Genomic DNA, 12,413 nt, shown 5'->3' on the forward strand with positions numbered 1-12,413 from the left:
AATAAAGAGTAAACATTTCTGACAAATATGCTTAAATATATTACATCTTTATATACCTTATTTATTTCAAACATTTACGTGTGAAATCGGATTAGAGAATTAATTTAGGATGCCATAAGTTCTCGTAATTACCAGATCTCGTTGTGAGTAATCAAGTTCAAACACGGCACTTCTTTATTGTTTTAAATTTTAACAGCTCTATTGAATTTAACCCTCTATTCATAATAAGCGTCAAACCGAATAGTGTTTGTTGACCCCCCTAGGAGGCCTCAATGTAATTTACTTTTTATGAATATGAGGTTCATTACATCCATTTATGTGGGTCACGCTTGAGTGACACTTTATGAAGCCTCGTTTCGCAGTTTGGTTTCGAAGCTCCGCCTCTTAAAAATATAGTATTCCTCTAACCGTATAGTTTATTCTACTAATTTTGAGCCGACATATCGTATATTAATTCAAAAATCGATTGAAGGATATTTTTGAAAACTAATACATAATACTTATTATTATGGGGAATATTCCGATAAAATAATGTGTGCATAAATAGTGTTATAAAACAAGGACATATACATATAAATATTGACACACTGGAGTGGAACAGCGTTTTGTTTACCTACTATTCAATAAGGCGTGAAATATATACCCATCTTCTGTGCGAATTTTTAAATAATATAGGATTTATAATATGTGTACATCAAATTTTAATAGTCCATCGTGAAGTGTGTGTCATAAATGTTGAAGAACGAATTTTATTTCCGTATTTAAATATCTGTTTGATAATGACCGTCCACGGACAACAAGAAAAGCCTAATACACATCAAAATGGATTTGTTAGTAAAATGGTTTACCCAGATAGTGAAACAATGATGAACCGGTCTTGGAATGGATATATGTTTCATGTGTCCCCTCTTAGTTTGCCAAACGGGAACATTGCAACTCCCCAGAAGGCACACGGACCACCAAAATTTAGTAATGAAATGAGAGCAAACTTCTCAATGAGTTACGATGGGGACGAATCTTCGCAATTTGACAGTTTGGATTCAGAAACTGAATACGTCACTTTAGACAATAATTATTTCTTGAGGACTTTTTCTCCCCCTTCAAGACATTTATCTATTTTGGATTTTAAACGAAATGAATTGAACGATAATAAAACAAATAGTTTGACAAGACAATCGCATTCACAATCATTGATCAGCGTTAAATCGCCATTAAAAGATAGGAAATGGCAGAAAAAAAGTTTGCGAAAACTTGCAACAAACATTGGTGCTGTTTTAAGTTTGAGTCCAAGAGGAGGCGAGAGTCTCCGACGATTCCCAGAGGAATACGTGCCGGTTAAGAGAGAGCGTAGCAAGTCAGTTGGGGATATAGTTGAAAATGCAAAATATGAAAAAGAGGATAGTATTGAACTCGGGTTAAGTGATGATGATGACAATGATGATTTTGGATTTATAAATTATCCAAAATGTTCTTCTTCTCTTTCTTTAGCGATGAACAAGACGAAGTCACCATCTTCCACGCACAAAATTCTTCCAAAAAGATTTCGCAGCAAAACACGGCCAGTCCCTGTTGTCAATACCACGTTATGGAGCCCCGAGGTACGTAGTTATATTTATCTAAGTTTGTGTATCAAATGTATTCGTCCTCATATTAGTAAATTTTGGTGAAATGTAGATTAAATCTACATAAAACATCCTCAAGCGAAATAATTTCCCGCCACATTTTTGATGACCGAATACATATTGCTCGGTATAGAAAGTGAATTGTCCTGGTTTGGTTCAGTTGTGTCAGTAAACCTATTATATCATCAATCAGGATAGACAAAAATCGATTGACAATTAATAGGAAGAGTTTCCTTATTTCAGGATTATACAGACAATATATTGATATGGGAGGAAACAAATCATATTTCAGATGTATACGTACAAGAGGTCGTTCACCTTTATCAATGAGTATCATACTATACTGATTCTATAATAGAACCTAAACAGAAAGTTGCTGACAAAACTCTATATTCTTAAAAAAAAAATTTATTTTAAAGTACTACATGCATTTAGCCATATATGGTTGTCCAAGCCTTTGGCTTTGAGCATGGAAGTAGTGTCAATATAATACTTCCATGCTTTGAGTAAGTAGCGATGTTATAGCTAGTAGAATGCCCACACCAGATGAAAAGGAAACAGTACATTTCACTAGTTAGGAAACAACGATATACATAAAGTATATACTTATTTATAACTAAAACAGAAAAAAGGTCTAAATGGAATTGACATTGTATTCCTGGCAGTACGATACGTTTCTCCATGTAAAACCAGAACTTTCAAGATATTCTTTAGCATAAATAAACATAAATAGAAAGTCATACTTGTATACTAAGTAATTGCGTATTTTATGTAAATGTATATATTCCAAACAAGTCAATTAGACAGTGATTATAATTAGCTAAAATAATTGTCGTGTGCATATAACAAGACGGACAGGTTTCATTTGACAGCTGGTGTTAGAACATGGGTTGTACATTAGCCATTATTAGTGGTAGATCCAGAATTTTCTTAAGGGGGACTCACAGGCTGTTGAAAGAGGGGGTCCGGGCCACCGTTGACCTGTCCGAGAATCAATTTATACATTCACAATAGGAAATCTTTAATCTTCATATAAAGGTAGCTTTTTAAATATGTTACATGTATGACAAAATATGAAAAATCCAAAGTTTCAAATTTAGAAGACTAAAATACATTGTATAGACGGATCAAGTCTAAACCATGTATAAGGAAACTATATTCCTAAATAATGTTGTTGATTATTATGACAATTAAATTGCGGTCTATATGAATGTGTTACTACAAAATGTGAAAAATGCATAGTTTTTAATTTTGGGGACTTAAAAACACCTGTATTCTAGAATCAAGTATATATAGCAACAATAGGGAAACTATATCTTAATGAATGTAGCTTTTAATAATTATTAGGACAATTTTTAAATACCCTGTATAACAAAATATGAAAAAGGCATTGTAAAAAATTTAGAATCTAAAATACATCCAAACAACGGTTGACGCCGATATAGAAAGATCGTATAGACTTCAAATGATGCTCAAACAATTGTTACTTTAAAAACTGATAAAATCAACGATTATCATATTTTGAAATAATAGGCGCTGTTCTATATTTATTCGTGACAAATGCAGTAAATCTTTGTAATCTGACAGATCTTTAAACTATGAAATAAACACCTTTATTAATTACACTATTCAAAGTATGAAATGCGAGGCAAGAATACTGTCTTCAAATTGAATATTATAATTTCATCTGTCATGCTTTTGTCTGGAAGGGCTTTCGTATGCATTTATTTACTGTCACCAGTTTTATCAACCTGTTCAAATAAAGGCTTATCATAAGTGGTGACCTTATCACAACCCAATGTTTATATACTTATCAATATCTATTGGATCTGATAACCACCAAAGGAACATCTTTTAAATCGCATTTCAATATTTTTACATGCAAACGACATGCTTAGGAATGTCTCAGCCATGCGCATGACTCATTGAATGGTCAACGACATGAAATATCACCTGGACAACTTCAAAAGTGACATGTTGTCATCTCAAGTAGATTTTTATAGTGCATTTATATGCTGAGATTATATACCAGAAAGCTTTTACTAAATGACCATTCGTATTTGTAAGGTTGGATGTGGGGGGTTCCCCCGCATTGAGTTGACCACACTTTTTTCTGGCAATAGAGTTGTTATTTGGTTATTAAAATTATCAAATGAAAAGACACTTCTGATAATATATTAAAAGCACCAATTCGGATAATAACTGTCGTGACTAATCCAGAATTTTGAAAAAGAGGTCCCTTAAATATACAACGCAAGTCAAGTAGAACATGCATTTACCATATACATGTATATAGCCTCTTAAGGGGCCCGACTCCTGTCCCCATAGTCCGCTTCTGCCTTTTAATGTCGTCATATTCACTGGTCTTCTAAAATTAAGTGTAAGTGGTTAAATATATATACATATATATTGAAATTAAAAATAGAAAAAAACATTCTGAAACTTAATCATGTTTAGAGCTGTTGTTTTATTGTGTAACCAAACCTGCATCAATTCCAAATTATTCGATCAAATATCGATCTGATGACATAGATGTCCTTCATTTTCCAATCATTAGTAATATGAATAAATAATAAACTGGAATCGTCATCTCACGGTGATATGAATAAGTACAATAAATTTACAATATTAATTATCTCTTTGAAAATAAAAATTTGATTACAATATTCACAAAGTGTAAATAAAAAAGTCTGCATTAAAAAGAAAGGCCAGAGATATAAAGTAGCTTAGGTTTATTTGATCTCTCATCAACATTCCGATAGAAAATTGTCTTTATAAAAATATGACGATGTGTATCAAAATGATAAATTGGTGTGACCTGGTCCCGTACTGTGTATTTTAATCCAGATAGAAGATGTTTAAGGTCTGTCATTTTGACAGTTATGAATTATTATATTTGATAACGTGTTGTTTCTTTATGTATTCATATAGTAGTTCTTTTGTTTGATGGTTTGATCGAAAAGACGTGTCTAAAATAAAAAATATAAAAAAGTGAAACACAGCACTTTTTGTTATAGAAAGAAGTTACTGGTTATTTTTTATATAGTGGTTTCACTATTTTAAACTCATCAGAGACTAGGCTTATAACTAGAATGTTTCCAGTTGATATGTCAACAACTATTAGACATAATAAATTATACTTAAATATGGTTATATCTCTTCCGTCTCTCTGAGAGTTCCGGACAAAAATGGTAGATTGTTTTGGGGTTTGAGATTATAGATGCTATAAATGTTTTTCAAATCGCACAGTAAGATGACATGGATGGAAGTCATATGTATATAAGCAGGGCGTATCCAGCAATTTTAAAGGGGGGGGGGTCCAACCACATGTTCACATTCAAATGCATTGATCGTCCAAAAAAGGGGGGGTTCCAACAACCCGGACCACCCTGGATCCGCCACTGATTTTTGAGAACGAAGATGTTAGACAAATGGAAAGTATTAATAAATACTGCCAGAAGTGACCTATCTTCATGACATAGAAGAATGGTCCAATGTATGCATATATATAAGAATATGTGGTATACGAGTGCCAAAGAAACAATCAGTCCCCATCCAAGTCACAATTACAAAGTACGGTCTTCAACACGGAGCCTTGGCTCACACCGAAAAGCAAGGCTCGAAACTATCATGAAAGGGCCCAAAAAAATAAAGTGTAAACCCATTCAAATGTACCTATATAGCTAGAACCAAAAGTATGTTTTGCAATCTTATTACAATAGGTTAACTGAAACCTGATTTGTAGCTTGAAATAAGTGGTCACTTTTGAAATAGATTATGTGGATGGATTTTAAATTCTGTTAGCGTATACAAATGGTACCTAGCTAGTTGGATCCAAGCTACCATAACCGAGGAGGTCCTAATTATATTTACATATTTTCCAAATATATCAATTTTACACAATTTTATGGGACCATCATAAGTTTACACAGGTTTTTCGCAATATTGGCACATTAGTTCAAGATTAAATCATTCATCGATCACATTATAAATTTACACCGGAAATAAATGTCAGATAATGTTAGACACCCGTTATTTATTTAACGGGTACTCTAAAAATCAATACAAATATTAAAAGTATTTTTGGAATTAAGTCATAAACCATTTTCCATCTTCAGTTGTGGTCAACCGTAATATAAATTTTTACACAAACCACATTTTACACAAAAGTTACATGAATTGTAAATCTACTGTTTTTCTCTATGTTTGTTTACATTTACTTAACGTCTTTCATCACATGTTCATTGAAATTTAAATGTCTAAATTTGAAAACAACGAGGAGCTTAAAATGCAGTTGAATTAATAGATATGCTGATTAAACAATGGTAGAATTTTCTCAATCCCTGTTCTATTTAAAATATCGTACTTTGGTCAAATTTTAAAGATTTTTGGACCCATGCCGAGATTGAAACAATGATTGTAATTTTTCTTAATCTTTACTCAAATTATCAGAAATAATGACCTAATTTCTGTTCCATCAGGTAGAATTAATATATTTTACGGTTTTATGAGTAATATTGAACAATCGAAGATGGTTTATAATCGATGCTATCAACCATATAGAGATGTATCTCATTGTCACATTGACTGATTGACTTGAAAGTTTTTAATTAAACGAGGCGCCAAATGAGAGGACTTTCTCTAATATTTACGAGTGTGAAGGAATGCAGGCAATGTTTTAGGTTAACCCTACAAAGTAAAACAACGACCACATGCCCCCAAATATCTTAATATCAAAACAACAAATATATATTGAAAGATGTGGTATGAGACAACTATCCATCCAAATAACAATTTAAAGCTCACACTATAGCAATCTTCTTGTCAAAACAAAATATAAAAAAGGATAATGATAATATAAAAGATGTTTTGATGTAAAAATAAAAAATGCGACAACACTGACGTGTATGATGTTTTGTTAATTTTCATTATAATTTTCTCATTATAGTTTTGGTCATCTGGAAAATATTGTTTGTGCTGTTTTTAGACCCCTTTATACCAATGAATTTGTCAGTTTTGTATGCACACGTACAAACATTGTAGTTTTTATCCAACGCAATCATAGGTTTGAACGCTGTTTTTAATTTATAATTGCAAATGCCCGACAAGAACAGCTTTGCAGTTAATATCGAAAGCGTGGAAATATTCACGAATTTGACCACCAGAGATTACACAACAGGTCAAGTTCATGCATTCCAATTGAAATTTGACATGTATATATACAAATTTTACATGAAAAAACCTAGTCACCTGTCATGTTTAACAAGTTGTCAACCACTATTTTTGCACCATAGGTCTTTGGTCTGCACTAGAAAATACAAATCAAAATGTCAAAATAGCTATGATACCTGTCACGTGTACTCTATTTAAAAAAGTAAATATGTCATTCTGTAGCTATCGGCTGTTTTCGATAATAAACAATCCCAGTCAATCACTGGATGGATAGAGTAATGTGTAATGAGGAGACAGTCATTAAGATACCAGTATTCCTGTTATGTCACGTGGAGACGTTATCTTGGTTCCAAATGTGCAATGGCTGCTTATTCATAACAAAATATAATAACTCTACAACCTTCAGTTTTTAGCTAAACGTCCTCTTGGTTCCAAATGCTCTATGGTTACCTTTTCATGACAAAATATAACTCTGCAACCTGTTTAGCAAAATTAGAAACAAATCTCAGAAAGCTCTTTTTCAAAACAGATTTTTACGTTTCGAGTTTAAAGAAAATGCATGTAAAACTGTTGTCTTTATCGCATATAGCAATCAACCATGCTAGCTAATTTTAGTAAGAAGGTAACGAAGTGTGCCAAACTTTTTTTTTTAATACACGGCAGTTCATTGTTTTTCACGTTGTTTTGAGTTCATTTCAAGTTAAAGCATTCATATATGTTTTGTAACCTACATGTACTTGTCTATTATAAGATTTTTAGATATAAGAAGATGTGGTATATATGCATGAGTGCCAATTAGACAACTCTCCATCCAAGTCACAATTTGTAAAACGAAAACCATTATATTATTATTAAGTCAAATTACGGTTTCAACACGGAGCCTGGACTCACACCTAACAGCAAGCTATAAAGGGCACCGAAATTGATAATGGGATGGGTTCAAAATATGTTGGAAAAGTCTATAACCATTAAATGTTGCACAGACAAGATTAACAGTTTTATCTTGCATGTTTAATTTTTGTTTTCATGATTAGATAATGATGTACTTGAGCTAAGGATAATCTTCTGTAATCCAGACACAGCGACCCTAATGTTCGAAGTTCAAAATTACAAAATCTTGTCGCCACATTTATATCGTGTATTGTACTTGAAAGTTGGTCTTTCAACTAATGGAGCAACATACTCAATAATTGAAGGACACGAAAGACATAAAATCAATTTATCAAAACCATCTATATTATCTTTTGTATTATAAAAGATATTTTCAATTTTCTGTAAATATTCAAGTCTCAAATCTTCATTTTTTGTACATATAAATAAACAATATTTCTCGAAAAATTAGGCTTAGTCTTGTTCAGGAGGAAGGTGTGGATAGGGACTTAATACAGAAATAAGAATAAAAAGAATAAAGGGGGTACTCAAATATTAAGAACAACTGGAAAAATTAAAGAATTTAGTGGAAAAAAATACTGATTACAGAAAAGATCAATGTCCAGAATACATGTATCAAGTAATTACAAAATAGGCAGTATTTTAAAAGATAAAAAATATTGAATGAGCGTAAACAATTTAAAAGAATACAGAATAAATGATCCCTCCCTAATCTTCGCCCTCATTCATACGTATATGAATACCGTAAATAGGAATTTGTCTTTTTGATGTCGTGTTTTTATTGTATTTGTTGCAAAATGAATTGGACGCATAAAAACGTGTTAAAACTAGCTCATAATAGATGACCCTTCAAGACGCATCACCATCCTTCTAAACTAAATGTTTTCTTTATAGTTCAAAGGTCTGATTATTCGAGTAACTAATTCGATCTTCTTTCAAATTTGTCATAAGCCATTACACAAAGGTCTGTACAAAAGAAGTCTCTCCTAGTTTAACCTCCGACGTGTTTTTGCCGTACGTTTATGATATATTTGGCCAAGAGGTTCGAATTATTAACTATCCATCAAAAAGCTTGTTTTTCATATTTTTACTCCTTAATATTTATCATATATATGTGATCAGGGGCATGAATAATGTATATATGAAAGAAATAGCTTTTTAACTACGCTAAAGGCACTAAAAGCCACACACTTTGTTAACATAAAACGCTACATTTCATTAAGTTGGGATTGGGGTAAAAAGAATGCAAATGGTATTTCTCATACATATATATATATATACCATTACCCAATTAAATCAAAAGGTATTTTAATTCAATAGAAGCGAAAACTCTTCAAATCAAAACGTACTTCAAGCACAGCAATATTTTAAATTTCTTAAAACAGAAGGAATAAATTTTCACTTAAAAGATTACAATGTACATAAAAAAATTTAATGTATAAATACGCAGCAAATAATGTTATTTCTCTGGCCTTGTCTAATTTCAACCATTCACTGTTTAGTCGAGGAGTCCTCAACGTAAAAATAATTTTATTTTTATGTTGAGAAGCAACATAACCCCAAACACCTCTTTAACCTTTCTGTTCATTGATCAATCTTTGAAAGCCAACCTAAACCCCATCTGAAATCAAGTGTTTACTTTAGTCTTGCAAAGAAAACATTTCCCTGGCGTAGCTAGACTAAAACTCTAATATTAATTAATTTCCCCCATACAGCTCGTCTCCATTCATTCATAAAAGATTACGAAATGTAAGACTACCAACTGAGTTGAAAAACAGTACCAATTTGACCTTCAGTGGCTCCATAAACAACTCTCTCGCTGGAGGTGATATTCGCGTGCTATATTGGTAAAAAATACATAATAAAATCTCAACTCAGTACATACAGCCTTACAAACTACAAAATGTACATGAATAATTGCTTGTATCACCATTAAAATCTACTGTTATACATAGAGCTTGAAGGCTCAATTCGATCCCCTTTATTTGAATCTACCATGTAATTATTTCCTAATAGGCGTGTCATTGCTTTTCAGATAAGAACACTGAAAATATTCAATTTTCTAATGTCACATCCCACGTTATTTACTTTAAGTTAAGTTTTACCACGGGAAGTCTTTATGTAATAGAAAAAACTGCCTGCAACAATACAGGTTCTCAGTGTAGAAAGAAGGATTTAATACACTTTTTCAGATCAAAGGGCGAAAGCTTAAAAAGTTGTTATTAATTCATAAAAAAATCCAAAGTTTGACAGTTGAGACATGACACAGCATAAAACACACGAAGTAGTTATTGATGGTCTATTTTGGACATCATTTCATGAAATATTCAAAAATATGAAAGAACTATCGCTATTGATTGCGAATGTTTTAATATACACCCCGAATATGCTTTTCGATGTCTGATGTTTGCTACATATACAAGAAAATTTAAGTATTATTTCACTTTGACAGTGTTCACGTCAGCATAGAAAAAATAATAAACGGAAAGGCAGATGGCGTGTCATGCATGTAAACATGCAGGTACACAATGAGAAACAAATGTCATGTTGGTGCTATATATAGTAAGGTTAATTTCATCGTGTAGTCATCTACATGTTCCTTAGTATATTAACGTTAACAATGTGCAATATCTGCAGTATACAAGTCACATAAACACAACTGTATAAACCATAGTTAGATTAGCTTCATCTAAACTTTATATTAGAGATTTTATAAACTTTAAAATAACAATTGTAAGCTACACCTGTTGGTTTGACGGATTAAATATATTCTTTGTGTAGATTAACCTTTAATTCACCGTTCCCCTACTAAGTAATTATGTAATTAAATCCACATTTACACCATTCATCATTTCATAACTGGAGCGAATTAAATTATTTCCTTTCAATAACAAAAACCTTGTATAAATTTGCCATGCTTTTTTTCTTAATAATTGCAAGAGGAAAATTAAAATCATTTTCACACAAACGATACTGATCGAAATTCAATATTTGATAGTATCGCAACAACTGCGACAATTCGTCTCATAATGAAATTTCCAATTGTACAATTATAAAATTACCTTATGTCAACAAGTTCACCACAGTATTGTCAACAAGTACCTTTAAAGCATCTGACTGCAGTCATAAGATATCCCTTGAAAGACGCACTTCTTTTATCATATTTAAAAATTTCTATTGAATGCATATGGCGGCTGCACTAATATGTTTTTTTACGGGAACAAAATAGATATCATAATGAGATTTAGATATTATCTTAACAAAATGAAGTTTGGGACTTCTCTGATGTTTTCTTTTAATGAATGCAAAAGTTCAAATGTGTACCCTAGACCTTTTTTCTCGTAATTGTCTAATTGCGCAATTGCACGTACATGTGAACTTGTTTTACTCTTGTACCTTCTATTTTATCTGAGTTTTGTAAGCTAATTGACATGTCTCTACTTCTATTTTTTTGCTCATTGCTTACATAAGCCTTTATCTTTATGATACATATTTATTATTTAAACAAAACTACAAAATAATTTAGCATGTTGATGACTATGCCGGTCTACGTATGTGACGTTTTCCTTTCAGAACATTTCTTCTTTGATCAATGCATATTTGTGTTTGTTTTTGGCTCTGTTTTGTTTCTTTTGGTTGAGTATTCTGACTTAGATTGCTAATTTTACTTTGGCACCAATGTCAATTGGTTCTCCTGTCTGTTTTATCAATCAAAAGCATATATCCTTTCTGCTCTTGTTGAGATACTGAATGAAACAAACGAAGCAATATGAAAGGGTCTTAATGAGGGTTCCTTCATGTCTGTATTGTTAAGATTGTATACCATATTTTTCTTTCCTTTATGTGTTTTGTCGATTATTCTCTATTCTTTATACAGTGAAACCTGGCTAAACAAAATCCTGCATAAACCAAAAACCTGTATAAACCAAACATGTTCTAAAGCACCGTCATATCCAATTGTATGCGTTGAGAACCTGATTAAACTGAATATCGGCCAAAACTGATCAAAATCTGAAGTCCCGAAGAGGTTCGGGTTAAACCGGTTTTACTGTATATTTTAGCATCCAATTATTCTGTATTTCTTGTTTTAGTTTGCCTAATTTTTGTCTATACTTTATTGTTTGCCTTTTATTCTGCACTTTTTATTTATAAATCTCTATATCTCTGAACCCCCAAGTAGATCCTCTTTCGTAATCTCCGTTTGGACCTTTTGCATGTGGCAATTAATAGTTTGGACCTTTTGCATATGCCAATTAATAAATTTGAGCCAGTTCTTCAAAGGATGGCAAATTCATCAGAGTTGAAATAAATTGACAATGGGCACTTTTTCATTAGCAAATTCCAAACATAATTTGTCCGTTGCACATACAAACGCCCTTGAACCATTGCTACGGTCCCTGACCACAGATTGTGAATAAGTACTGAAGTATGCCATTTCGTGCAGGTGTGCGACATTTTACAAACTGCTGTCATTAGTGGTCTACTTATTACAAGTTTCACTGACCAGTCACAATAAAAGGCACGCATAATTATTATAATTCAGTTTGACGAAATATTATCCATTTATGAAATTTTTGGCTATTTAAAATGTTCACGCTGTTGAGATAATGGATATGATATAAATTGAAAGAGTATAATTGAACAGAATATTTTGCATTCTTTATTTCTATCTTATTCTAAATTTACAATTTACGAAATATAAGTGGAAACCTTATTTCGTATTAAAAA

The 12,413-nt window shown here is 31.9% G+C and overlaps 1 protein-coding gene across 1 annotated transcript in view; it reads left to right on the forward strand.

The window, feature by feature from the left end:
* Positions 1-323: 323 nt before the first annotated feature.
* LOC134697243 (rho GTPase-activating protein 6-like) overlaps positions 324-12,413 on the forward strand; it is a 38,655-nt gene continuing 26,565 nt past the window's right edge. Inside the window, exon 1 of the mRNA XM_063559391.1 lies at positions 324-1,598. Coding sequence (XP_063415461.1) covers positions 780-1,598 — 819 coding nt within the window. The 5' untranslated portion in view covers positions 324-779. The remainder of the gene's footprint in view (positions 1,599-12,413) is intronic.

This window comes from Mytilus trossulus, chromosome 14 (genome assembly GCF_036588685.1).
Source record: "Mytilus trossulus isolate FHL-02 chromosome 14, PNRI_Mtr1.1.1.hap1, whole genome shotgun sequence".
NCBI classification, from domain to species: domain Eukaryota; kingdom Metazoa; phylum Mollusca; class Bivalvia; order Mytilida; family Mytilidae; genus Mytilus; species Mytilus trossulus.